We start from the raw sequence: 27,927 nt of genomic DNA on the forward strand, positions 1-27,927 counted from the left end.
TTATCTAAAATTTTATTTTACTTCAGTCTGTGAGTATTGCCACTTGTTCAAATTGCTCACATAAACCCATACCATCCAAAAAGGAAATATAAAATGCTTCTAACAGCGTAAGCACAGTTGGCATGGCCTATCCAAAGGTCTTCCACTAGTGTCTGCACACAAACAAAAAATCTACATGGAGTTAAGCCACAAACTGGATGTTCTTATTATCTGTGCCATAAGAAATTTTCAACATCAGTTTGGTTTTTAAAACCCATCAAATATCAGTCATGGCAAGGAAGATCACTGAGCTGATTTCTGATAACTAAGTTATGTCATCACTGAACGTAATTTATCCGACATGATTACTGGCATGCGGAAGGCCTTGGGGTAGGGGCTCTTCACAAGTAACACAAGCATCTTTTCAGGGGACGGCCGGGCATTCCCAGAGCAGCCGTGTGCTCCTGACTTCCTCCACTGCTGCTTCCTCACCATGGTACGCAAGGCTCCAAAGCTGAGAAGGCAAAGCTCAAACTCACTGAAGGTTTTTACAAAGAAGACTAATGAAGGAGATGTGAGGTACTAATTTTTGAGGTACAGCTAAATACTAAAAGTGATGATGATAATAAGATCTTGAGTACTTGAGCCTATTTATATTGCCTTGGATTCATTAATTTTGCATGTTAACCTGCTTTCTATCTCACAGGACACTGTGGAGGATTAAGTGAGATAAAGTATATGACAGTCTAGTTTGTGTCTGCATAACCAGTATATAATATTCTTATCCTCCTCCCCATCCCCAAAGAGGCTAGTCCTTGAACTTTCAGAGTACTCTGTAAAGAAGAAATTAGTATTTCTACCTGCATCCGTGTCAGCATGATTCTAAATTTCTCCCAAGAGTCACTTCTCTTTTGTAAAATAAACTTTATACTATTTGAAATATATGTGAAGCTTCATTTTTGTTCAGGGTTTTTAACTTCCCATTGTGAAAAGTTACTTCTGAGGAACTGAAACCCCAGAAGGTAACCATAACAGAAACATGTTCAGTGTTGTTTTTTTTTTATTTTAAATGATGGTTCAAAGGCAGACTTGTAGACTTGTATCTCTTCAGGAGATGGAAGGCAAATGCAGCCTCTGAAGGGAACTGTTCTAATTATTGCCCAAAAAAGTAAAGTTACACAACTATGTTCAAGGACATAAGACAAGGCACTACATTAAAACTAGGGTGACTGAACAGTTAGGGGAAACAGCTGAAAGAGGAAAGGGAGATAGATTTAAGAATAATCTGAGTTGGGACAAGGATCCATCAGTCCTGGATGCTTCTGTTATCTGAATATCTTGAATCACATGATTTCCTGTTTTACCTTCTACAGTGTCTCCACTGAAATTTCAAATAAGCATTCTCACAGAACTAAATAATAGTTATCATTGTGTTGGGATTCAAAATTTCAATCCAGTAACCATCAGGATCTTGAATAAATGCCAGGCCTTTCATTTTACCTGTTAAACAAAATAATTTTCATTATTTGAGAGACCTAAAATAAATAAATAAATAAAAATTTAAAATAACTTTTATTAGTTCAAATTTTATTTTGCATTTTAGTTAATTACATTATTTTGTTTATAGTTTTAATTTTAAAAAATCCTATTGTTGGTGTGGCCCAGATGCATGATTTTCAGAAAGACACGTTTTATCTTCTACACATAGCTAAAAACCAACTATCATGAAATAAACAGCAGGACTGGCTATATCTTGTAGGTATCAGGTATCTACTTTACCTGCACAATGTAACTTCATGCAACTCGTTGAGTAGTTACAGAAACTGTCTTATTTTAAAGAGAAAAAAGAAAATAGACAGGTGCTTAAGGGAGCAGGTAGCACGGTGTATCTAGACAGCCAAGGGACCCAGATGCTTGGTCATACACTATTCTGTGTAATCCAAGCTGTGCCAATCAGATTCTTTCTCCCAGGACCTCATAACTGGAACTGAGAGGTTAATAGGTCTAGAAGTAGAGTTGTTTGCTTGAATGGAAAAAGTGTGACCTCAGAAATTTATTTTGGTACCAAGATGCTGAATTAGTTTGACTCCTATCTCTGGCTCCTCTCCTCAAGATCAATTTCAGAGGAACACAAATAAAAAATGGGGGGGGGGGGTACGATGCCTCTGACGTGACAGCTGGGGAGAGAAATGGTAGGGGTGAGGTGGTGACCACTTTAACCCGCTTTGAGTGGACGGGGGTTCTTGTGGCCGGACTGCGGCTGCCAAGAATAAACAAGGGGTTTTGCTGGTTTGGCTCTTGCCTCTCCCAGGGCCTCGGGCCTCAGCACCTACTCCCACAGAGCGGGGGGTCTGAACGACTGGTTCAGATGTCCTCGGGAGTGGGCAAGGGCAGAAAAACAGGTGGGGACCAACTGATCTCCGGAGGTTACACTTCCCATACATCCAGGGTTAGGGAAAAACAATGCCAGAAGCGTCTCCTACAAATACTATGTCAGGGACAAAGGGGGAAAAGGATATGACTACAGAATGTGAAGTATTTGTCTTAACTCTTATTTTCTCTCTCTGCCCTGCACATGTCCCTGAGATCATTTGGATTTTTAAGAACCGAGGTCTGGTCTTCCCCCATTCACACTGCCTGATGGTTGGAATATCTAATAGTTTCAATTAAAAAAAAAACAACAACTCCCCCCTCCCCCTGGCCAAATCTCTGAGACCAAAATAATAAGAATTTGAGGAATATAACTACAAAACAAACAATGGATTATAGATTCTAACCGAAGAACAAATATGAGACTGATGGACCAAGAACTACTGAAATATGTAAAAGCAATGTGGAATATTAAATAAAACCAATATGAAATAAGAAAATATTAAAGGACGTCAGCAAAAATTAGAAATCAAAATTATAATGAAGTGAAGAAAAGTGAAAGTCGCTCAGTCTTGTTCAACTTTTTGTGACCCCATGGACTATAGCCTTCCAGGCTCTTCTGTCCATGGAATTATCCAGGCAAGAACACTGGATTGGGTAGCCATTCCCTTCTCCAGGGGATCTTCCCGACTCAGGGATCAAACCCAGGTCTCCTGCACTGCAGGCGAATTCTTTACTGTCTGAGCCACCGGGGAAGCCCAAGAATACTGGAGTGGGCAGCCTGTCCCTTCTCCAGGGGATCTTCCAGACCCAGGTATTGAACTGGGGTCTCCTGCACTGCAGATGAATTCTTTAACAGCTGAGCAATATAAAAGGAAGTCAGCAAAAATTAGAAATCAAAATTATAATAGCTGAAATAACACAATAGATGAGAATACAAAAGACGAATATAAGAACAGATACATCTGAGGAAAAATTAACTAATTGGTATGCCAGTTTGAAGAAATCCCCAGAAGGAAGTCAAGGACAAAGAAAACAAATCTAAAAAGCTTCTAGGACAAAACAGAAGAAAATATACAAAGGAACACAAATCAGCAGATTTTTCAGCAGCAACACTGGATGGGAAAAATAAGACAACAGATTTGTATTTTCAAGACTGAAGGAAAATAAACCTAAGGTTTTATAGACAACAAAACTGTCATTCATATATATAAAGGTGTGGTTCTGGGGTATATGGAACGCCTCAAGAGTTCTGCCTCACAAACCCTTTGAAAGCAGTTTTGGTTGAGGTACTTAATAAAGGGACAGAAAAACCCAAAAGATGTTACAGCAAGAGCTATATGGAGAAAAGAATATATATCTTTACATATTTATTATCTTAAAAAAACAAGCCAAAGAAAAAAATAAATCAATACTATCCCAGCCTGGGTATAGTAAGGTAAAAGAGGTAGAAGGGAGCAAGTTCTTATCTTAGTGGGGAGGATGATTTTTGGATATCAAATCTCCTAATTGGGGGGAAAAAAAAAAAAAAAAAAGGATGGAAATGAAACAGTGAAATATTCCAAGTGAAAATTTTAAAAAATAAATTAGGATGGCAAAAATAGATCTAAATAAAATAATTATAATACATGTAAATCCAACAAAATCCAGATACATACTATTGTTAAGAGACATACCTAAATCATAAGGACATGCAGAAGTTGTAAAAGGATGGAAAAGAAAAACCAGACAATTATGAACTGAACAGACTTGCTGTAGTTACATTACCAGCAGAAGAAACAGACTTTAAGGAACTTGGTCTTTGGGTGGCTAGAGAGCCCTGAGATACTGAAAGCTGGGGCTCACCGAGACAAGGGCAGGGCTGAGGGTGGAGAGGCAGCCTCGGTCCTCGATGGCTCTCCAGATCCCGTGATTGGTCCCATGTGAAGCCAGCCTCGACGCGGCCTTTCAGTTTCCTAGGATAACTAAGTGTTCTTCCAATCATCTCTCTTTCCTTAAGCTGGTTTGAGTAGGAGTCAAAGTCACTTGCAACCAAAAGGTTTAACTACAACAGGACCCTCTGTGAGTGCTGGGAAATATTACAGAACTAAAGAGGCCTGAAGAGAACAAGTAGCAGACTCACCATCATTAGGTTTCTTCACAAATTTGACTCCCAGTTCTTCAAATCTCTTACAAGCACCATGAACATCGGGAACAGCAATTCCAATGTGACCTTAGGTAAAACCGCCCCCAAAACAAGGCAGAGAGAAAGAAGGAAAAATTACAACAGGGTACCCATGTGCCACAAGTGGCTTCCAAAACTAGTTAATTTCAAAACACAAGGCATCTGTAAACAGGCTGAATCAAGTTGGTTCAAAACCTATAAAATATTAAAGAACAAGAATCTAAGTGGCTGGGTATAATAATTAGTTGCTCTAAATTATAAATTATTTGACATAAGCCCAATATTTGCTCATAAATAGTTCATCAATCTGTTAAGAATAACCTACTTCAAAAAACAGCATCCATTTATTCATGCTTAATAAGCTAATTGTTGATAATGACTATATACCAGTCCTTTAAACTGATAATCCTGGCATTTGATTGAGAAATTTTAGATTAAGGCAGAAGTATATGCTAGCAGAAATTAGGATTATTATTAACCATCATTTTTGGTTTTGTTTTTTAATTAAAAAGTCTACTGGAAATACAGTACTGAGACTGAAAAGTGAAACCATGGTAAAAAATTAAATGTAAAGTTTAGACTGGCATGATGAAATTATACTCCTAAATAAAATTAGGCTTCCTTGGTGGCTCAGATGGTAAAGAATCCGCCTGTAATGCAAGAGACACAAGTTCAATCCTTGGGTCAGGAAGATGCCCTGAAGAAGGGAATGGTTACCCATTCCAGTATTCTTGCCTGGAGAATTCCACAGACAGAGAAATTAGTCCTCTGTCTAATTCCATAGGGTTATAGTCCATAGGGTTGCAAAGAGTTGGACACAACTTACATGTGGAAAATAAAAATAGCCATACTAACAAAAATCTAAAAATTAATGTTTTAGATTGCTTATAACCATAAATAGGTGCACAATGCAAAATCACAAAACGATAAAAGTGTATTATACACAAGTAGGCAAACATACCAAATCCTCGAGGGTCTGAATTGCCACTGTGGTAACTCTGGGTCTCATCATCTTCCGTGCCCCAATTGCTACAAATGGAGAAAAAACATAATTCTAAGTGACCTGGAGAACAGAAATCCTGAAAAGAAAGCTGCAACAATCTTTGAAATCTTTCCATATATATATATGCTACTTAATATACTCGGTCTAATCTCTGCTACTGTAAACATTAAGTTTTCAACAACAGAAAGAGCAAATAGGCAAAGAATGATAAACTAGACTAAGGAGACAATAAAACTAGGCATCTGGATAAGAATAAAAATGATAATAATAGCAACTATCATTCATTGTGCTATGGACTTTGTATTTCATGAAGCCCTCAAAACAGCTGTATGGGTTAGATATGAGTATCTCCATTTTATAAGTGAGACTGCCACTTAGGGAGGTGGTATAACTTGATCGGGGTCACAGAGCTATCATCAGAGGCAGGACTCAGGCCAGGTCTGTCTGACTCCAGGGCTGTTCTGATTCAGGAGACACATGAAATAGCACACCCTGAAACAAATCTGGTTTGTTAATGTTTAAAGACTGCACAAAAACAGCATAAAGAATAAAACAGAAAGGAGAATGCCTATGACAATCTCAGTTATAGTACCCAAACATTCATTAACTACAGTTTGACAAACATCTTGCTATTTCATTATTACATTCTCTGCAAATGATCTCATTTGCCCTAGTTGCACCATAAGAACAATACAAAGATCCATGAAAAAATACTCAAAGATACTGTTACAAATGGAAAGTGGTTAGATAGACCCAGTTTGAATTAAGCTGGTAAGTAAGGGGGAAAAGTGTTTTTAAAAAAAAGCTTTCAAAAAAATGTAGAATATATAAACAAAATAAAGACTTGTACTTACTGTGTCAGTTCAAGTGTAGCTTTTCTGGAGAATACCCATGCTACTTTTTCATCTTTATCTTTTGGGATGTCATTTTTATCCTCATAAGCCAAGAAATAGAGTGAAAATTTCATGGTGGGGAAATCAAGTTTCTGAAGTAGTCTGAAATTAAACAACAACAAGCCTGACTCAACTTACAGGAAAAGTCAATTAATACTAAAATCTACATGACAATATTCAAGTTCTACTGAGAATAAGAACAGTACACACTGAGCCTGCTTTAATAGAAAAAGCAAGGAAAAATCAATAAAAAAGTCTAATTAAAAAACTTTTCTGTAAATATCAGTGAAATTTTAAAAATTTAAATGTAAACTTGTAATTCATCAGTTCTTCAAATACAATGAAAATTAGCTGGATTTATGGTACCTGTTTGTAAGTGTCAAAAGATATCTTCAAAAGAAAATTTTGTTTTTCGGTGAAAAATATAATGTCTCACACCTTTCAGATATATGGCATTTGGTTAAACAAAATAAATTTATTGAGTTCTTACTGTGCCAAAACTCCTAGGAAGATAAATTGAGGATAGGTGTTAAGAGAGGACAGATTAATATCACAGAAGACATGAATGTCAATAATAAAGTGGCTGAGAGTATCAAATACTGCAGAAAGGTCAGACAGGATTAAGTCTGAGAAGAGGTGAGTAGATACAGAAAGGTCCTGTGAGGGCAGTTTCACCAGCACACACGGCAGAAGCCGGAGAATGGGGGTGAGCCAGGGGGTCTATCTGTACAGACAGTCGTAATGATGGGGTGAACCGCAAGAGAGCAGAGACCAACGATTATCCTACAACAGAGAAGACTTAAGTTTCTTTTGTAGGTTGAAAAGAGCAGTGGAAGAGGAGAGACTGATTGTGAGAATAAGTGCATGAATTCCGCATCCTGAGGTTCTGCAGAATATCCAACAGAGCTGTGGCTTCGAAAATGAACTTATAGAGTGCAGTGTTATTCTGCAAGGAGTAGGGTAGAATGAGGATACACACAGTATAGTTTTCTTTAGCTTATGGAGGGTTAAATGCTCAAAGATGACCTCATTCAACACCAGTAAGAGGGAATGACTGAAGCACAGCAAACGAAAAGTTTCTAGAGTTCTGTTCCAAATCTTCTACTTATTACTGCTATGTAATATGCCTTGGCCCACTAAGATCTATACATTGACTCGTCACAAATAACTCTTACTCAAACATGTTTATGATGAAGTGCCAAACAACTCAAATACTCCAATCACAAAAAACTGTCTCTACACCTACCAAAGCAGACGGCACAAGCTCTTACAGACCAATAGAATGGAACACGTGAATCTGTGGTACACCGCTCTTCTCAGCACACCCCATCCTTTACTATAACTCTAAGTTATAGTAAACTGTACTCTATTTCTGTTAGTCGCTCAGTCGTGTCCAACTCTTTGCGACCCCATGGATTGTAGCCACCAGCCTCCTCTGTCCATGGGATTCTCCAGGCAAGAATACTGGAGTGGATTGCCATTTCCTACTCCAGGGGATCTTCCTGACCCAGGGATCGAACCTGGGTCTCCTGCATTGCAGGCAGATTCTTCACCATCTGAGTACTTTATCTGGGGCTCTTTAAAAATAATGTCAACATTGGAGTTGATTGGACCTGGATTCAAATTCCAGCTCCGCCACGTTTCCACTGTGGGATTTGGTGCTGTAAGTTAATGACTTTAAGCTTTGGTTTCTTCCTTTCCATGTAAAATGGAAACATAGGCTATCTCATAAGCATATTATGAAGACTGAATGAAAGAACATATAAAGGGCCTGGCAAATAGCAGATGTTCAATATATTTGTTTCATTATGTCCTTTAAATATGTCATGGTGGTTTAGTAGCTAAATCGTGTCTGACTCTTGTGAACCCATGAACTATAGACTGCCAGGCTCCTCTGTCCATGGGATTCTCCAGGCAAGAATACTGGAGTGGGTTGCCATCTCCTTCTCCAGGGGATCTTCCCGACCCAGGAATCCAACCCATGTCTCCTGCATTGCAGACAGATTCTTTACCAACTGAGCTATGTGCAAAACCACTTTTTCTGGAAAGAATGATAAGAAACTGTTAACAGTAGTTATCTTTGAAGAGAACTAGGAGAGGGAGGCTGTTGTTTTTCACTTTGTATTTCTCAGAAGCAGTCAGATTTTCTAAACATAGACATATACTGTGTTACTTGATGTTTTCTCTTAATGTCAATGAAGGTTATCTAGGCAGTAAGTTAAACATCATTTTATTCCGCATGTATCTATACTACTAGAAATAAATAAAAACTCTCATATTATTTAGGGAAACAATTGAGAAAAGCAAGTATGTTGAAGGTATCAGATCAATGAATATTACTTATTTGGAAAAAGAGAACATATCCTATAGAATGGGACAGATGGTCAACTTTAGGTAAAATCATTAAATTCCTAAGTAATATGTCTTTATAGCTATATCTTTTCTGAAGTAAACAGAGGCTAGGAGTGGTCATAATATCAAAATGGTCTGGGCACATTAAGGATTTAACTGGCAGCTCTCACTGAGAAGGGCATTAGAGGAAATGCAAGCATTGGTGTCTTGCTGCCCAGTGAACCTGGCTGGGAGAGAGGAGAGGAACCTGATGGAAGCTCTGGCCAGTCAAGCCTAGTCCCGGACTCCTGGCCAAAATCACGTTTGTGACCTTTGAAGCAAACTTTAATCTATTTTTAAAATAGATCTGAAAACACTGCCTGTATTTGCAAAGCTATGTATTTAAACATCACAGGTACCAACAGCTTACTTACGTCATTCCAAGAATTCTCGTATAAAAATCCAGCGACTTCTTAGGATCCTTAATTCGCAGCATGGTCTGCTGCAAGAGAAAATCCTAAGGAAAAACAGCATGTATTAAACACCTTTAATTTCTACTACTTGTTACCAACATTAGCTTTGCTTTCTGTATAAGATACCAACAGTCCACCACTGCAACCCCTTAGTCCATCATGGCTTTATTATTGCTTCTGTTCGGTCCATAAAAGCTATGCTCAAATTTGTGTAGCTTGGTCAAAGAGTTCAGTTTTTAACATTTTTTTCTTTTCTATAGATTTTGTGCCAAGTGCTGTAAAACAAGTTCAACAACCCTGTTTATCCGATCCCTATTTCTATTCTACCCTAAAGTCTTTTTAAGCAGCAATCTGGGTCTCAAGAATCCTAAAGAGTTCATACTCATTGACCAAGATAATGCCCTTCTAAAAATCTATCTAAGGAAATAATTAGAAACTTTGACAAAGATTTATGTATAAAGACATTCATCACAGCATTTACATAGTAACTATGTGCCAAATACTGTTCTAAATGATTTACAGAAATTAACTTATATGATCTTCATAACAACCCTCCTTATGATGTGTGTGTGTGTGTGTGTGTGTGTGTGTGTGTGTGTATATATAAAATATATATATTATACCATCCCCGTTTTACTATTGAGAAAGTAAATGGCAGAGAAAAAAAATCTCAGTCCAAACAGTTTGGTTCCAAAGTCCTTGCTTTCCACCACCTTGCTAAACTGCTTCTAACAATGAAGAAATTAAACTAGTTGTTGCTGCCTAGCTGCAAAGTCATGTTGGACTCTGCAACCCCATGGACTGCAGCCCACCAGGTTACTCTTCCATGGGGTTTCCCAGGCAAAAATATTGGAGTGGGTTGCCATTTCCTTCTCTAGGGGATCTTCCTGACCTAGGGATTGAACCTGCATCTCCTGCTTTAACATAGGCATAATAGAATATATAAAGACATTTAAAATGCTGTTTCAGAAGTATGTAGACATACATACGATATTATGACATACATGTTATATGTCAATTTTATCTCAATAAAGATGGCAAAAACAGTTTAGAAAATGGAAAGATATACCACTTTTCTGATTGAGAAGACTTAATAAGATAAATACATTATTTCTAAGAAAACACAGATTAATATAAATTCCAAAATCATTTAACCTTAAAAAAAAAGTCTATATATGGCAAAAAGATTAACAAATATATTCAGTGTTAGTGGATTTATTCATAAAAATAAAGGCATATAAATCCTTTGCTGCCAAAGTGTTATTTGGATGATATTTAAAAACATAAGCAGGGTTTGCTTTTTATAAAATGATTTAGTTATTCTATGCTCTGGTAACAGTTTTCTTTTTATCACCAAAATATTCAGTTAACTCTCTGTAACAGAATGTTAAACCACTCTGCTACTTCTGATAAACACTCAAATGATTTTGGGAAAAAGTTTCTTTAAAAGTTACTAAAAATCACTGTTTAATGCTATTGTTCTAAAATATTGTTTGAAATAAATATATCCTGTGTCAAAAAAAAGACTTGTGCCTAAAAGTTGATGTCTTATCTCATGGAACAGTTCTTAATTTTGTCTCTCCCTTTGGTTGTTCAGTCACTAAGTCGTGTCCAGCCCTTTTGCAACCCCATGGACTACAGCCTGACAGGCTCCTCTGTCTTTGGGATTTCCCAGGCAAGAATACTGGAGTGGGTTGCTATCTCCTCCAGGGGTTCTTCCCGACCTAGGGATCAAATCCTCATTGCCTGCATTGCAGGTGGATTCTTTACCACTGAGCCCCCAGGGATGTCTTTCCCTTATTATGCTCTAAATTCAGAACAGTAAAAGATGTCTTTTTGTGAGAGTTGGACTGTGAAGAAAGCTGAGCGCCGAAAAACTGATGCTTTTGAACTGTGGTGTTGGAGAAGACTCTTGAGAGTCCCTTGGACTGCACGGAGATCCAACCAGTCCACCCTAAAGGAGATCAGTCCTGGGTGTTCATTGGAAGGACTGATGTTGAAGCTGAAACTCCAGTACTTTGGCCACCTCATGCGAAGAGTTCTCATTGGAAAAGACCCTGATGCTGGGAGGGATTTGGGGGCAGGAGGAGAAGGGGACGACAGAGGATGAGATGGCTGGATGGCATCAGCAACTCGATGCACATGAGTTTGGGTGAACTCCAGGAGTTGGTGATGGACAGGGAGGCCTGGCGTGCTGCGATTCATGGGGTAGCAAAGAGTCAGACACGACAGAGCGACTGAACTGAACTGAACTGATGCTCAAAAAGTTTCAGGCTTTCTGGGAAGACTGCCAGGCAACAAAGATTTGCTCCTTTGCCTTGCAAAAAGAAAGAATAATAGAAATAATCAGTCTTTTGCAGGAGTGGGAGAGGGCAATCTCCAAATTTAATTAAAACTACTGTGCAAAAACGTTAAAGGTACAATCAGGGATGTTTCTACTACATGTACTATGTGCCTACAATATAATCTTGACAAAACTATAAAAAGTGGAGCTGGGGAGTGAACCAAAGGATCAAGGTCAAGGTCCCTTTGAGCACTTCTAAATGGACTTTTTTTTGGTATAAGGCGTGAACGTAGGTAAAGCTTCACTTTTTACCTATGAATGTCCAATGGCTCCAGCACTATTTGTTCAAAAAATCTATCCTTTCTCCACTGAATTCTTTTGCATCTCTGTGAAAACTTTGTTGGATTTTTATTAGTGAGTTTATTTCTAGGTTCTGCTTTTTTCCACTGATCTATATCAGTTGTAACTTACCACAGTCATTTGGCATCATCATAAAATGGTTTGAGTGAAGTATAGAAACCTTATCTCTCCTTATATCCCTTTACTCTCTCTGATTTATAACTGTCTTAAAATACTTCCACTGCTGGGCCGGCATGGAATGCTAGGTTGTCCATGTTTCTCCAGTGAAAACAGCACGAGGGGAAAGATTGTTACTGCCTGGCAAGACAAAATCATTGCTCCCTACTTAAGTCTTCTCTGATGCCAAGGTAGCATGCGGAGGTTGAGCACCTTATTATAGCCAGTTGGCTGGAAGACTAAACTCCCCACTCAGCCTCTGCTGGCACAGGTGTGGCTGAGGCCACTGTTTTTCTATGGGGTTTGGTTGTAGTAGACCACTTGTTGTCTTAAAGTTTTCTGACTTATCAGGAAATACTGTGTATTTCCTGGTCCTGTGGCTAGAAAGAGTAGGCATTCATTGGGCTTTTTTTGTGTGTGCATCCATGGGCATTTCCAGATTGCTAGCTTCTTTAGCTCTAAGTCTGGGCTATATGAGGCAGAGAGAAAACCCAGGAAACTTACTGCCATGATGTTCTTAGGATTTCAAAGTCCCTACCCAGTCTGTCTTCTTCTGCTTTTCAGAGTCTTTCTATTTTTGTTTTATAAAAGCATATCTCGTTTTATTGCGCATCACTTTGTTATGATTCACAGTTTTCTTCCCCCCCCCCCCCCCCCAAATTGAAGGTCTGTAATAATGCTGTGTCCAGCAAGTCTATCAGTGACACTTTTCCAACAGCATTTGCTCACTTTGTATCTCTGATCACATTCTGGTAATTCTCACAATACTTCAAGCTTTTTTTTTTATTACATTTGTTATGATGATCTGTGATCAATGATCTTTGATGCTATTATTGTGATTGTTTGGGGATGCCATGAACCACATCCAAGCTTCCCTGGTGGCTCAGATGATAAAGCATCTGCCTGCAACGCGGGAGACCCGGGTTCAATCCCTGGGTCGGGAAGATCCCCTGGAGAAGGAACCACATTCATATTAGATGACAAACTTAACTGAAAGACATTGTGTGTGTTCTGACCTCTCCACTGACAGACCACTGGCCCATCTCTCTCCTCATCCTCAGGCTTCCCTATTCCCTGAGACACGATACGGAAATTATATCAATTAATAACTGTGCAATGGTCTCTAAGAGTTCAAATGAAAGGAAGAGTTCCATGTCTCTTATCTTAAGTCGAAAGCTAGAAATAATTAAGCTGAGTGAGGAAGGTATGTCAAAACCTAAGACAGGCTGAAAGCTAGGCCTCCTGCACCAAGTTAGCCAAGCTATGAAGACAAAGAAAAAGCTCTTTAAGGAAGTTAATAGTGCTACTCCAGTGAATACACAAATGATAAGAAAGTAAAACAGCCTTATTGTTGATAGGGAGAAAGTTTTAGAGATCTGGATAGAAGATCAAACCAGTCACAACATCCCCTCAAGCCAAAGCCTGATCCAGAGCAAGGCTCTCTCCCCCATTCTAGAGGGCAGAGAGAGGTGAGGAAGCTACAGAAGCAAAGTCAGAAGCTATCAGTGGTTGGTTCATGAAGTTTAAGTAAAGAAGTTAGTTCCATAACATAAAAGTGCAAGGTAAAGTAGCAAGTGCCGATGTAGAAGCTGCCGTGAGTTATCAGGAAGATCTAACTAAGATAATGAACGAAGGTGGCTGCACGAAACAGTAGACTTTCAACGTAGATGAGACAGCTTTCTACTGGAAGAAGATGCCATCGAGGACGTTCACAATTAGAGAAAAGTCAATGCCTTCAGAGCTTCAGAGGACAGGCTTATTCTCTTGTAGGAGCTAAAACAGCTAGTTACTTTAAGTTGAAGCCAATGCTCATTACCATTCTGAAAATCCTAGGCTTCTTAAGAATCATGCTGAATCTCCTCTGCCTGTGCTCTTTATAAATGAACAATAAAGCCCGGATGATAGCATATCTGCTTACAACATGGTGTACTGAAAATTTTAAGCCCACAGTTGAGACTTACTGCTCAGAAAAAAAATAAGATTCCTTTAATATATTCACTGAAAATGCACTTGGCCGTCTAAGAGCTCTGACAGAGGTGAACAATGAAATTAATTTTGTTTCCGTGCCTGCCAACACAACATCCATTCTGCAGTGCAGACATCAAAGTGTAATTCTTTATTCTCAAGACTTGTTCTTTTTTTCATTGATTTACATTAGTTGGAGGCTAATTACTTTACAATACTGTAGTGGTTTTTGCCATACATTGATATGAATCAGCCATGGATTTACATGTGTTCCCCATCCTGAACCCCCCTCCCACCTCCCTCCCCATCCCACCCCTGGGTCATCCCAGTTCACCAGCCCTGATGTTGTCTCATGCATCCAACCTGGACTGGCGATCTGTTTCACAATTGATAATATACATGTTTCAATACTATTCTCTCAGATCATCCTACCCTCACCTTCTCCCACAGAGTCCAAAGGTCTGTTCTATACATCTCTGTCTCTTTTTCTGTCTTGCATATAGGGTTATCGTTACCATCTTTCTAAATTCCATATATATGCGTTAGTATACTATATTGGTGTTTTTCTTTCTGGCTTACCTCACTCTGTATAATGGGCTCCAGTTTCATCCACCTCATTAGAACTGATTCAAATGTATTCTTTTTAATGGCTGAGTAATATTCCACTGTATATATGTACCATAGCTTTCTTATCCATTCGTCTGCTGACGGGCATCTAGGTTGCTTCCATGTCCTGGCTATTATAAACAGTGCTGTGATGAATACTGGGGTGCACGTGTCTGTTTCAATTCTGGTTTCCTCGGTGTGTATGCCCAGCAGTGTGATTGCTGGGTCATATAGCAGTTCTATTTCCAGTTTTTTAAGGAATCTCCACACTGTTCTCCATAGTGGTTGTACTAGTTTGCATTCCCACCAACAGTATAAGAGGGTTCCCTTTTCTCCACACCCTCTCCAGCATTTATTGCTTGTAGACTTTTGGATAGCAGCCATTCTGACTGGCATGAAATGGCACCTCATTGTGGTTTTGATTTGAATTTCTCTAATAATGAGTGATGTTGAGAATCTTTTCGTGTGTTTGTTAGTCATCTGTATGTCTTATTTGGAGAAATGTCAAGACTTATTCTTTAAGAAATACATTTTGTAAGGCTATAGCTGTCATAGATGATTCCTCTAACGAATTTGGGCAAAGTAAATTGAAAAACTTCTGGAAAGGCTTCACCATTCTAGATGCCATCTAGAACATTTGGGATTCATGGGAAGAGGTCAGAATATCAACATTAATAGGAGTTTGAAAGAAGTTGATTGCAACCCTCATGGATGACTGAGAGGTTCAAGGCCTCAGTGGAGGAAATAACTGCAGATGTGATGGAAATAACAAGAGAACTAAAATTAGAAGTGGATCCTGAATATGTGACTGAATAGGTGCAACCTCAGGATAAAAGTTTCAATCTTGCATTAGCTAAATTTTCAGCAATTTTTATACTTCTTTGTCTGAGCTGTGTGTTCTGGTCTTAATAACAGCAAGGCCAACTCTCCATGGAGCCTATCAACTCTCTCCCCCAATGAATTTTCAAATGTGATGCATCACCCCCAGCAAAAGGTCTTCTTCAGGTTCAACTAAGCATTCAGAGTCACAAGACAACTATAGGCTAGAAGGCTATCAGTCAGGAAAACACAGTTTGCCAGCAGAGCGGTGTTAGGTGTCTCTCTTGAGCAAGAGTTTAGAAAATAATCTACACAGCTCAGGTGCAGGGAGAAGATCCACATTAGGGCAGGAGTGGGAATCACCCTGTTGTAGAAGCCCTATGTACCACAGAAGGCCACCATCTCTAGTAGCAACTCCACAGGCACAGCTTTCAGAATTTTCACATGGGACAGTTATAAGAGTCACTGAATTCAGGCAAACCCAAAGCTACATTAGATATTTATAATTCTCCCTTTGCAGATGCAACCTTCCAGTCAAGTTATTTCTACCAAAAGCAACATTGCCAAGTAGCAAATAGCATTTTCCTGGGAAACAGAGCTAGAGATAACCAAAGATCAGATTCTTATCAAGGGAAAAGAGCCTAACTTTTTACCCCTAGGTGTCACATCTCCTATGAAATAGAAATGGATAAAGTTTTGCTTTTTCCTGACTTTAAAAAAAAAAAAAATCACAATTGCCTTCTGTGAAAGTTCATTCTGGAAAAAGAAGTGTATTTGAGGGGAAGATTATTTACTATGTGACAGCTGGAGCATATGGCTGATATACAATACGGTATGATACATTTTTTCTTTACTATCTTTTTCCTACTATTACTTCTCTGATTCAACCTATGTCAGAGAGTAACAGTTGTTTCAGAGAATAATTCAGTCACTTCCTCTACACTTATTGTCTTATCTAAATTGATTTCATGTGGTTCTTTCCTTCTTCGCACTCTATAACTCAACAGCTAACAACATACTGCAAGTAAACTTAACCCACAAATAATGAAGACAAAAACAGCTAGGAGACACAAAGGAAATTAATTTTATTTTAAAAATTACCTATGGTATTTGTAAACATACCTGCACCTGACTACTCTTACAACAAATAAGAGAAACAGGAATATCCTAGAAGCCTTCAGTATCATGAGGCCTTTCAAATCTCATGCAAAGGGAAAAAAACATATAAGTGTGAAAGAAATATTAATAATTCTTCAGAGGCAATGTGGTTCAAATGCTGGCTCTATCACTGTTACCCTGAGTAAATCATTACCTTTCTTGAACATCAGTTTTCACATCTTTAGAATGGAAGTAATAATGGTTTACAGCTCTTAGGGCTTGAGTTGGAAAATAAACGGGAAAACGCATGTAAGTGTTTAGCAGAATTCTGTCTCAGAGTAAGTTACTCCACTTACTATTGCTCTTGTTGTTATTATTATAAAATATACCCCAGAATTTCTACTACCAACTATTGCTTTTGATTCCCAAGTCTGTATTCCCTAGCCCATTCCCCTAACCTCAGCCCTGGATTTACATCTCCATCTGTCTACTGGACATTTCCACCTGAGTCAAATATGAAATTAATCACAGCTCAAATAAACACTCCTTCTATTAATACATCCTCCTCAGGGAATGTCTCTAGAATCCCTTGATCCAAAGTCTTTATCCCTCTGGAATCTTTCTCCTTGCCTTTCCAATGACCACTACTACCTTGCTCATGTTTTCACTACTTCCTGCCTGGATGACTGTCAAAACCTCCCTGGAGGGACTTCCCTAGTGGTCAAGTTGGTCAGGAGTTCGCTTTCCCGTGCAGGGGGTGCGGTGTGATTCTGGTTGGGAAGTTAAGACCCCCACATGCCTTGTGGCCAAAAGAACCAAAACATAAAAACAGAAGCAATATTGTAACACATCAAGTAAAGACTTTGGAAGTGATCCACATTTTAAAAAAAAAAAAAAAGAAGCCTCCCGGGTCTGTCTGCTGCTTGAGAGCTTACCCAAATGCAATCTAGAGTGATGCAATCCAATCCAGAGTGATGCAATCCAGAATTCCTATAACACTATCAGACTGAGCTTTCTATAATAAAAACCAGTTATGTCATTTCTGGATTAAAGATCAGAATTTCAATGGTGCCTTACAGCTTTAAGAAGAAAATCCCCAAAGCAAGCGCATACAGTTGTTGCATACTTCTCTAATTTCATCTTTTGTCATCAGTCCACTAAACTAGTCATCTTAAATGGTTCTGATTTCATACTCTTAGCAGTTAAAAAAAAAAAAAGAGCATGCACCCACCATAAATGTATATATATATATATATTTTTTTTTATTATATAGAGAAATACACTAAAAAAACCAAATATATTAAAAATATATTTGCCAAACAAAAATCTTCGCAGGATGAGAACAATGAACCAAGTGGGAATGTTCATCTTTTCTCTGAAAATCCCAATGACTGTTTTGTGAACCTCACCATTAACTCCCACTGCCTTATAACTTCAATCTCATTGTACACTTGCAGGTCCCTGCATCGGTTGTCTATTGTCACTGTGCTTTTATATAAACTACAGTTCTCTCTGTCAAGAACAGTCAATTCATCCATCTGGCCACTGTCCTTATTCTTTCCTTTCCATTTTTCTTCCCTCAATCCCTGCACCCAATTCTACCTAGCTACCTCCTTTGTATTCGGTAAACCCCAACTTAAGTGTCACTAGTTATTCTTGCCTTGAGAAGCCCATGAACAGTAAGAAAAGGCAAAAAGATAGGACACTGAAAGATGAACTCCCCAGGTTGGTGCATGCGCAATATGCCATTGGAGATCAAGGGAGAAACAACTCCAGAAAGAATGAAGAGACAGAGCCAAAGCAAAAACAACTCCCAGTTGTGGATGTGATTGGTGATGTAACATCCGATGCTGTGAAGATCAATACTGCACAGGAACCTGGAATGTTAGGTCCGTGAATCAAAGCAAATTGGAAGTGGTCAAACAGTAGATGGTAAGAGTGAATGTTGACATTTTAGGAATCAGTGAATTAAAATGGACTGGAATGGGTGAATTTAACTCAGATGACCATTATATCTACTACTGTGGGCAAGAATCCCTTAGAAGAAACAGAGTAGCCATCATAGTCAACAGAGTCTGAAATGCAGTACTTGGATGCAATCTCAAAAACGACAGGATGATCTCTGTTTGTTTCCAAGGCAAGCCATTCCATACCGCAGTATTCCAAGTTTATGCCCCGACTAGTAAAGCTGAAGAAGCTGAAGTTGAATGGTTCTATGAAGACCTACAAGACCTTTTAGAACTAACACCCCCAAAAGATGTGCTTTTCATTATAGGGGACTGGACTGCAAAAGTAGGAAGTCAAGAGCCACCTGCAGTAAGAGGCAAATTTGGCCTTAGAGTAGGGAATGAAGCAGGGCAAAGGCTAATAAAGTTTTGCCAAGAGAATGCACTGGTCATAGCAAACACCCTCTTACAACAATACAAGAGAAGACTCTACACATGACATCACCAGACAGTCAATACCAAAATCAGACTAATTAAATTCTTTGCAGCCAAAGATGGAGAAGATCTATACAGTCAGCAAAAACAAAACCGGGAGCTGACTGTGGCTCAGATCATGAATTCCTTATTGCCAAATTCAGACTGAAACTGAAGAAAGTAGGCAAAACCACTAGGCCATTCAGGTATGACCTAAATCGAATCCCTTATGATTATACAGTGGAAGTGACAAATAGATTCAAGGGATCAGATCTGATAGACAGAGTGCCTGAAGAACTATGGACGGAGGTTTGTGACACTGTACAGGAGGCAGGGATCAAGACCATCCCCAAGAAAAAGAAATGCAGCAAGGCAAAATGGCTCTCTGAGGAGGCCTCACAAATATCTGAGAAAAGAAGAGAAGTGAAAGGCAAAGGAGAAAAGGAAAGATATTCCCATTTGAACCCAGAGTTCCAAAGAATAGCAAGGAGAGATAAGAAAGCCTTCCTCAGTGATCACTGCAAAGAAATAGAGGAAAATAATAGAGTAGGAAACTAAGATCTCTTCAAGAGAATTAGAGATACCAAGGGGACATTTCATGCAAAGATGTGCTCAATAAAGGACAGAAATGATATGAACCTAACAGAAGCAGAAGATAGTAAGAAGAGGTGGCAAGAATACAAAGAACTATGCAAAAAAGATCTTCATGACTCAGATAATCACGATGGTGTGATCACTCATCTAGAGTCAGACATCCTGGATTGTGAAGTCAAGTGGGCCTTAAGAAGCATCACTACAAACAAAGCTAGTGGAGGTGAAGGAATTCCAGTTGAGCTATTTCAAATCCTAAAAGATGATGCTGTGAAAGTGCCACACTCAATATGCCAGCAAATTTGAAAAACTCAGCAGTGGTCACAGGACTGGAAAAGGTCAGTTTTCATTCCAATCCCAAAGAAAGGCAAGGCCAAAAATGCTCAAACTACCGCACAATTGCACTCATCTCACACGCTAATAAAGTAATGCTCAAAGTTCTCCAAGTCAGGCTTCAACAGTACATGAACCATGAACTTCCAGATGTTCAAGCTGGATTTAGAAAAGGCAGAGGAACCAGAGATCAAATTGCCAACATCCGTTGAATCATTGAAAAAGCAAGAGAGTTCCAGAAAAACATCTACTTCTGCTTTATTACCAAAGTCTTTGATTGTGTGGATCAAAATAAACCAGAAAACTCTTAAAGAGATGGGAATACCAGAGCACCTGACCTGCCTCTTGAGAAATCTATATGCAGGTCAGGAAGCAAAAGTTAGAACTGGACATGGAACAACAGACTGGTTCCAAATTGGGAAAGGAATACGTCAAGGCTGTATATTGTCACCCTGCTTATTTAGAGTACATCAGAGTACATCATGAGAAACGCTGGGCTGGAGGAAGCACAAGTTGGAATCAAGATTGCTGGGAGAAATCCCACTTCTGGGCATACACACCGAGGAAACCAGATCTGAAAGAGACACGTGCATCCCAATGTTCATCACAGCACTGTTTATAATAGCCAGGACATGGAAGCAACCTAGATGCCCATCAGCAGATGAATGGATAAGGAAGCTGTGGTACATATACACCATGGAATATTACTCAGCCATTAAAAAGAATTCATTTGAATCAGTTCTAATGAGATGGATGAAACTGGAGCCCATTATACAGAGTGAAGTAAGACAGAAAGATAAAGAACATTACAGCATACTAACACATATATACAGAATTTAGAAAGATGGTAATGATAACCCTATATGCAAAACAGAAAAAGAGACACAGATGTACAGAACAAACTTTTGAACTCTGTGGGAGAAGGCGAGGGTGGGATGTTTCGAGGGAACAGCATCGAAACATGTATATTATCTAGGGTGAAACAGATCACCAGCCCAGGTTGGATGCATGAGACAAGTGCTTGGGCCTGTGCACTGGGAAGACCCAGAGGGACTGGGTAGAGAGGGAGTTGTGAGGGGGGATTGGGATGGGGAATACATGTAAATCCATGGCTGATTCATGTCAATGTATGACAAAAACCACTCCAATATTGTAAAGTAATTAGCCTCCAACTAATAAAAATAAATGAAAAAAAAAAAAAGATTGCTGGGAGAAATATCAATAACCTCAGATATACAGATGATACCACCCTTATGGCAGAAAGTGAAGAAGAACTAAAGAGCCTCTTGATGAAAGTGAAAGAGGAGAGTGAAAAAGTTAGCTTAAAATTCAACATTCAGAAAACTAAGACCATGGCATCTGGTCCCATCACTTCAGGGCAAATAGATGGGGAAACAATGGAAACAGTGAGACTTTATTTTGGGGGGCTCCAAAATCACTGCAGATTTTGACTGTAGCTATGCAATTAAAAGACGCTTGCTCCTCAGAAGAAAAGTTATAACCAACCTAAAACAGCATACTGAAAAGCAGAGACATTACTTTCCCAACAAAGGTCTGTCTAGTCAAAGCTGTGGTTCTCCCAGTAGTCATGTATGGACGTGAGAGTTGGACTACAAAAAAAGCTGAGTGCCGAAGAATTGATGCTTTTCAACTGTAGTGCTGGAGAAGACTCTTGAGAGTTCCTTGGACTGTAAGGAGATCCAACCAGTCCATCCTAAAGGAAATTAGTACCGAATATTCATTGGAAGGACTGATCCTGAAGCTGAAACTCCAATACTTTGGCCACCTCATGCGAAGAAATGATTCACTGAAAAGACCTTGATGCTGGGAAAGATTGAAGGCGGGAGAAGAAGGGAATGACAGAGGATGAGATGGTTGGATGGCATCACTGACTCGATGGACATGAGTTTCAGTAAACTCCGGGAGTTGGTGATGGACAGGGAGGCCTTGCATGCTGCAGTCTATGGGCTTGCAAAGAGTCGGACACGACTGAGCGACTGAACTCAAGTGTCACCAACACTGAAAGTATTCCCTGACCTCCTCATCTACCACTCAGATGGGAAGGGACTTCAAGTAACTGTATCAAAGAGGACTGACAGAGACAGTAAAAAGAATGTCAGGAGATCACTACTTAGGGAAAGAAGCATTTGGCGTTTTGAAGCAAGTTAGTAAGTCTGCCCGGGACGTGGTGTAGCTGTATTCTTTGGTCCACCTCTACGACAAAGACGCAAATGATCAACAAACAAGATGACCGTCTACCACTGCTCTCTCTTTTCCAAACCAGCTCCTCATCACTTTTCTCACCTTTTAGGTGTCCTCATCATCTCTACGCTTAGATCTCTCCAATCTATTCTATAGAATGATCTGAATCCCTCAGTGGTTCCCCACTAACTATACGAAATCCAATTTTCTTAGAAGTGACACTCCAGGCTCTCTCCAAGACCTGGCTCCAACCTACCATTCCTGTCTTCTCTACCACTGCTTAAATAACTTGAACCAAAAACACATAACTCATTTCTCCAGAACACGTTTCACACTGCATCTTTCTGTCACCTCACCACATTTTTGCTCAGATGTCTCCTCCACCTAGAAGCCCTCCCATGCAACAACCATCTCCTGTGTGATGCTGGGATCCCATTTATCTTTCAAGGTCTAGGCTCACCCCCGCCTTCTGCTTGACTCACTCCCTGATATCCACAGTTGAAATACAACCTTGAATTTTATTGCTTTTCATAGTTTAGAGATCATGGATACATTTTATCCTTATAGCAGCTCTGTTTCTGCTGCTTTTACAAACTCCACGCAAGTGTCCTGCTAAGAACATTATGGCCAATGATAGAATCAGGGATTCAAATGTAGGTCTTCAGCCTCCAAATACCCTTATTATACATCATACTACAGATGCTACTCACCTGGGGTCTGACATCCTGGAGTGTGAAGGCAAGTGGGCCTTAGGAGGCATTATTACAAAAAAGCAGGTGGCAGCAACGGAACTCTAGCTGAGCTATTTCAAATCCGAAAAGATTATGCTGTGAAAATGCTGTACTCAAAATGTCAGCAAAACTGGAAAACTCAGCAGTGGCCACAGATATAGAAAAGGTGAGTTTTCATTCCAATCCCCAAGAAGGGGGATTCTTTAGCAATGCCAAAGAATGTTCAAACTACCATACAATTGCACTCATTTCACATGCTAGCAAGGTTATGCTCAAAATCCTTTCAGATGGGTTTCAGCAGTACCCCAAAGAACTTTGAGATGTACCAGCTGGGTTTAGAAAAGGCAGAGGAACCAGAGATCAAATTGCCAACAATCATTGGATCATGGAAAAAGCAAGGGAATTCCAGAAAAAAATCCATCCACTTCTGCTTCATTGACTACACTAAAGACTTTCACTATGTGGATCACAAAAAACTCTGGAAAATTCTTAAGAGATGGGAATACCAGACCACCTTACCTGTCTCCTAGGAAACCTGTGTGTGGGTCAAGAAGCAACAGTTAGAATAGGACATGGAACAACAGACTGGTTCCAAATTGGGAAAGGAGTACAACAAGTCTGTATATTGTCACTCTACCTATTTAACTTACATGCAGAGTACATCATGTCAAATGTCAGGGTAGACAAATCCCAAGTTGGAATCAAGATTGCTGGGAGAAATATCAACAAACTCAGATATGCAGATGATACCATTCTAGTGGCAGAAAGTGAAAAGGAACTAAAGAGCCTCTTGATGAGGATTAATAAGAGGAGAGTGAAAAAGCTGGCTTGAAACTCAATATTCAAAAAGCTAACCTCATGGCATCTGGTCCCATCACTTCTCGGCAAATAGAAGGCAACAAAGTGGAAGCAGTGACAGACTTTATTTTCTTGGGCTCCAAAATCACTGTGGACAGTGACTGCAGCCATGAAATTAAGACATTTCCTTGGAAGGAAAGCTATGACAAACTTAGTGTGTGCTAAGTCACTTCAACATGTCCAACTTTTTGCAACCCTATGGATGGTAGCCCGCCAGGCTCCTTGGTCCATGGGATTTTCCAGCCAAGAATACTGAGTGGGCTGCCATGCCCTTCTACAGGGCACCTTTCTGATCCAGGGAATGAACCCGTGTCTCTTTATGACTCCTGCACTGGCAGGCGGGTTCTTTGCCACTAGTACCACAAACCTAAACAGTGTATTAAAAAGCAGAGACATCCCTTTGCCAACAAAGGTCTGTATAGTCAAAGCTGTGGTTTTTCCATAGTAGTCACATACAGATGTGAGAGTTGGACTATAAAGAAAGCTGAGTGCTGAAGATTTGATGTTTTCAAACTGTGGTGCTGGAGAAGACGTGAGAGTTCCTTGGAGATCAAACCAGTCAATGCTAAAGGAAACCAATCCTGAATATTCATTGGAAGGATTGATGCTTAAGCTCATGCTCCAATACTTTGGCTATGTGATGGGAGGAGCTGACTCTCTGGAAAAGACCTTGATGCTGGGAAAGACTGAATGCAAAGGAGAAGTGTGTGGCAGAAGAGAAGATAATTAGATAGCATCAACAACTTAATGGACATGAATTTGGGCAAACTCTGGGAGATAGCAGAGGATAAGGAGGCCTGGTGTGCTGTAGTCCGTGGGGTCGGAAAGAGTCAGACACGACTTGGCGACTGAACAACAAGAGATGCAACTCTTGAAAATCTCTATCTTCAGTGCTCCCACAGTGCTTTATAGCTCCAATAGCATATGATCCCAGTTCCACCTTATGTTATAGTTGGTGTATGTTTGGTGCAGGAAGGAACTTCATCTTTTTGTTCATCTCAATATCCCCCAAGGTACCTATCATGCTCTTTACATATATCAGATGATCAATGATCACTGAATTTACACTTTCCTTTATGTCAAGTTTCAAAACACTATAGTCAGTATCTAGACGCAGAACAGGGTGGAGACTAGGAGTGTGGGCTCTCCCTAGGCAAATTACTCAGCGCCACTGTGCCGTTGTCTACTTATATGCAATATGGAAATGAGTATCCCTTCCTCACACAGTTGTGAGGATTAAATGAAGTAATAGACTTAACAATGGAGAAGGGGATGGTAACCTACTCCAGTATTCTTGCGTTGAGAATCCCATGGACAGAGGAGTCTGGTGGGCTACAGTCCATGGGGTCACAAAGAGTCAGACACGACTAAGCGACTAAGCACACACACTTAACAAACCAGGGCCTGGCACAACTCAACACATACCAGCTGCTATTAATATTACATAGTCCATTTTATGTCCTCCATATGGTACCTCAAGAGTGAAAATGACTAATTCAAAAAAATAATTCCTTCAAATCAAGAGGAATCTACTTAAATTAAGAATGTGTAAATTAAGATCACAAGGGATTGTATTCAATCGATTTCATCAAGCTCTCCTTGGAATCTTTTTTTTAAAATAGTCCAGTACATAAAATGTCCAGTTATCTTGGAAATTAATTTACGCCGAATAACTCAATCGGTATTATGTGAAATAACGAGGTATTTAACATTAAAGAGTGTAAAAATAAGGTAAGTGTGAGAGGAAATGTCTATATTTCTTCTCCCTTAGTCTTGCAATGACTAACTTTTTCCTAAGCTAAGTATTATCAGGTGCTAGTCAAAGGCTTTAACAATTATAAGTGTTTGACTCTTCACCCTGAATGCAAAGAGCAAGCAGGGAATAAAGTCACCAACTGGTTTTAAAGGTCTGTACAAAGCACACACTCAATCTTCAAGGAATAAGAGCTTTTCCAGTCAAATGAATGCATACAAAGGCATTTGCAGACACTGTCGAATATGCTGGCGCAAACCCCGGAGTGGCTGCCCCGTCTGATCTTGACAAGGCCTGCAGGCACCACACCTGAGTGAGTTACACTGACTCTCAGTACAAACGCGTTAAGCAAGCTGAAAAGCCTTCCTATGCAACCAGTCATTCCTCTCACTGGGTCTCAGTTGCAATAAGAGGATCAGTGAAGGAATTTCCATGACTCCCTTCGGATCTAAGCTCCAGGATTCTAACATCCCTCCTGGGGCACTAAGCCCAGGCAGAGAAGTGTCGCTGCGAACAACTGCAAAGGCCAATCCAAAGCGAGATTCTGGGCGCCGTTAACGTCAGGAGCCATCAGATTGGTTTGGAGGAGTTAAACCCGGAGCCAGGGCAGGTACAGAAAAATGACCGGGACTTCCCTGGTGGTCCAGTGGCTAAGATTCTGCGCTCTCAACACAGGAGGCTCCCGATGGGATGGATCCCTGCTCAGAGAACTAGATTCCACACGCCACAGCTAGGAGTTCGCCTGCCGCATCTAAGACACGGCGCAGACAAATATATAAAAATAATTTTTTAAAGAAAAAATAAAGAAAGAAACATCATCCAGGCTGGGAGGAGCCGGCACGTAGAAACCTTCGACCAAGACTTGAGTTCTGAAACTGCTCTTCTCACCCGTCAGGGCTATTGACCCGGGGAACACTCACAACTCACAGACAAGAGCTCTGATCCTGGCTGAGTCAAGGTTTCAGGTTACCGTCCCACATCGAACAAGTTAAAGCAAGCAGGGTCACAGTCTTTCAAACAACTTAGAAACGGATCCTCTCTCTGATCTCCTGTTGGGACACCCCTGGCCCTCTTCCCATCCCACTCCAATCCGTCCAAGAAGGGCGGAGCTGCAGCGGTAGCCGGATGAGGTTCGAGTCCAGAGTTCGAATCATCCAGCCCAAGCCGGGCCTGGTTGAGCCCGGGAACTGCTCCCTCTGGAGGCTCCAGCCGCGCCACGCAGAGGGGGCCCCGACTCGGGAGAATTAGGTTCTGCGCCCACCTTGGTGCTGGGGTCCGGGTCGGAGCAACAGCTGAGGGCAGCCTCGTCGGTGAGGCCGCCGGACGCGGGCTGTGGTTCTGCCATGGCCTCACTGCTGTATCACGCACGACGGTCCCGGGGAATGCAAGAGGTACCCACACTCCGCCGACTTAGAAGCGCTCTTCACCAGCGCCGGCGCGACTGCGCCCCGGGGCGGGCACCGCTGACTTCCAGCCAATCGCTTGCTGGAAAGGAAGTTGGCTTTCTGCTGATAGGGTCCCAGTTCCTCCGCCCACAGCGCTCTACGCCCAAGACTACAATTCCCAAGGTGCTTTGCGTATGATGGAGGCCTGCGTGTGGATTAAAAAAAAAAAAAAAAAAACAACCAAACGCAAATCGGTCAGAAAAGAGTGCGGTTTCTCTCTGTCGCTTGATGGCTTAATTTCGTTTCTATTTAACGATTATTAAAGTTCAATAATCACCCATACCTCAAGGCTGCCACGTGTAGGAGATAGGAATCTGATGAAAAGAGAATTGGGAGCTATAATTTTTTAATTATAAGGACCCAAAACTATTTTCTCAGTTTAAGCAGCAGAAGATAATTAAAGCAACTCTGACTTACTGGAAAACCTAGGTTTCGAGTTTTGACTCCACTACTTATTAGCTCCAGAAGCTTGGAATAATTACTGACGCTTCTCTGAGCTTCCTTGATGGATTTTGGTGAGGATCAAATAAGATTTAAGTTACGGTTTCACTACTTATCTAAATGTCCATGACTTTCGTCTTTTATGTTAATTTTGCTAAGGCACGTATTTTAATTATGTTCATTGGACGACTTAGTCATCACTGTGTTTTGATGACTGGCACATAATAGATTGTTGATAAATACTTCATGTTGTTAAGACTAAATGACCATGACCAGTGTAAAAATAATTTAGAAAAGGACTTTATGTTAATAAATGAATGACGCATGAGATTTGACAAGAGTTTCTAAGTGAAGAGCAGGGTCTTTCTAAATTAGCAAGAAGATAGATGAATGTCAGGAATTTGGATTGCAGGGAGTTGGGCAAAATAGAAACTAACTTACTTATCAAATCAAACAAGCAGGGAGGCACCTGGTACCATGCACCTGGCCACCACCAAGATGTCTCCGTCTCTCATCCCAGCTTCATTTTGTTCCACATACCTGCTCCACTAGTCTAGAAACCTGGAACTCTCAGCCTCTCACCAGAGAGAGAGGGAACCTCTTCCCTGAATTCTGATTTTGATAAAATCCAGAGAGGATCCTATGATTGGCC

At 40.2% G+C, this 27,927-nt stretch overlaps 1 protein-coding gene across 1 annotated transcript; it reads right to left on the reverse strand.

The window, feature by feature from the left end:
• GLO1 (glyoxalase I) lies at positions 1–26,827 on the reverse strand. The gene is made up of 6 exons (XM_065912806.1): positions 26,651–26,827; positions 9,175–9,257; positions 6,371–6,511; positions 5,475–5,542; positions 4,472–4,561; positions 1–1,479 (listed from the first exon to the last, which is right to left on the reverse strand). The coding sequence occupies exons 1-6, from the start codon at positions 26,732–26,734 to the stop codon at positions 1,391–1,393; spliced, it is 555 nt and encodes a 184-aa protein (XP_065768878.1). The 5' UTR covers positions 26,735–26,827; the 3' UTR covers positions 1–1,390.
• Between the last annotated feature and the right edge of the window lie 1,100 nt (positions 26,828–27,927).

This window comes from Muntiacus reevesi, chromosome 20 (assembly GCF_963930625.1).
Source record: "Muntiacus reevesi chromosome 20, mMunRee1.1, whole genome shotgun sequence".
NCBI classification, from domain to species: Eukaryota; Metazoa; Chordata; class Mammalia; order Artiodactyla; family Cervidae; genus Muntiacus; species Muntiacus reevesi.

Excerpts from the sequence above, each read along its gene's own strand:
- GLO1 (XM_065912806.1), bottom strand. The coding sequence starts at position 26,734 with ATGGCAGAACCACAGCCCGCGTCCGGCGGCCTCACCGACGAGGCTGCC. Across the intron at positions 9,258-26,650 it reads ACCCGGACCCCAGCACCAAG|GATTTTCTCTTGCAGCAGAC; the intron begins GTGGGCGCAGAA and ends GTTTTTCCTTAG. Across the intron at positions 5,543-6,370 it reads GCTACACTTGAACTGACACA|CAATTGGGGCACGGAAGATG; the intron begins GTAAGTACAAGT and ends CTCCATTTGTAG.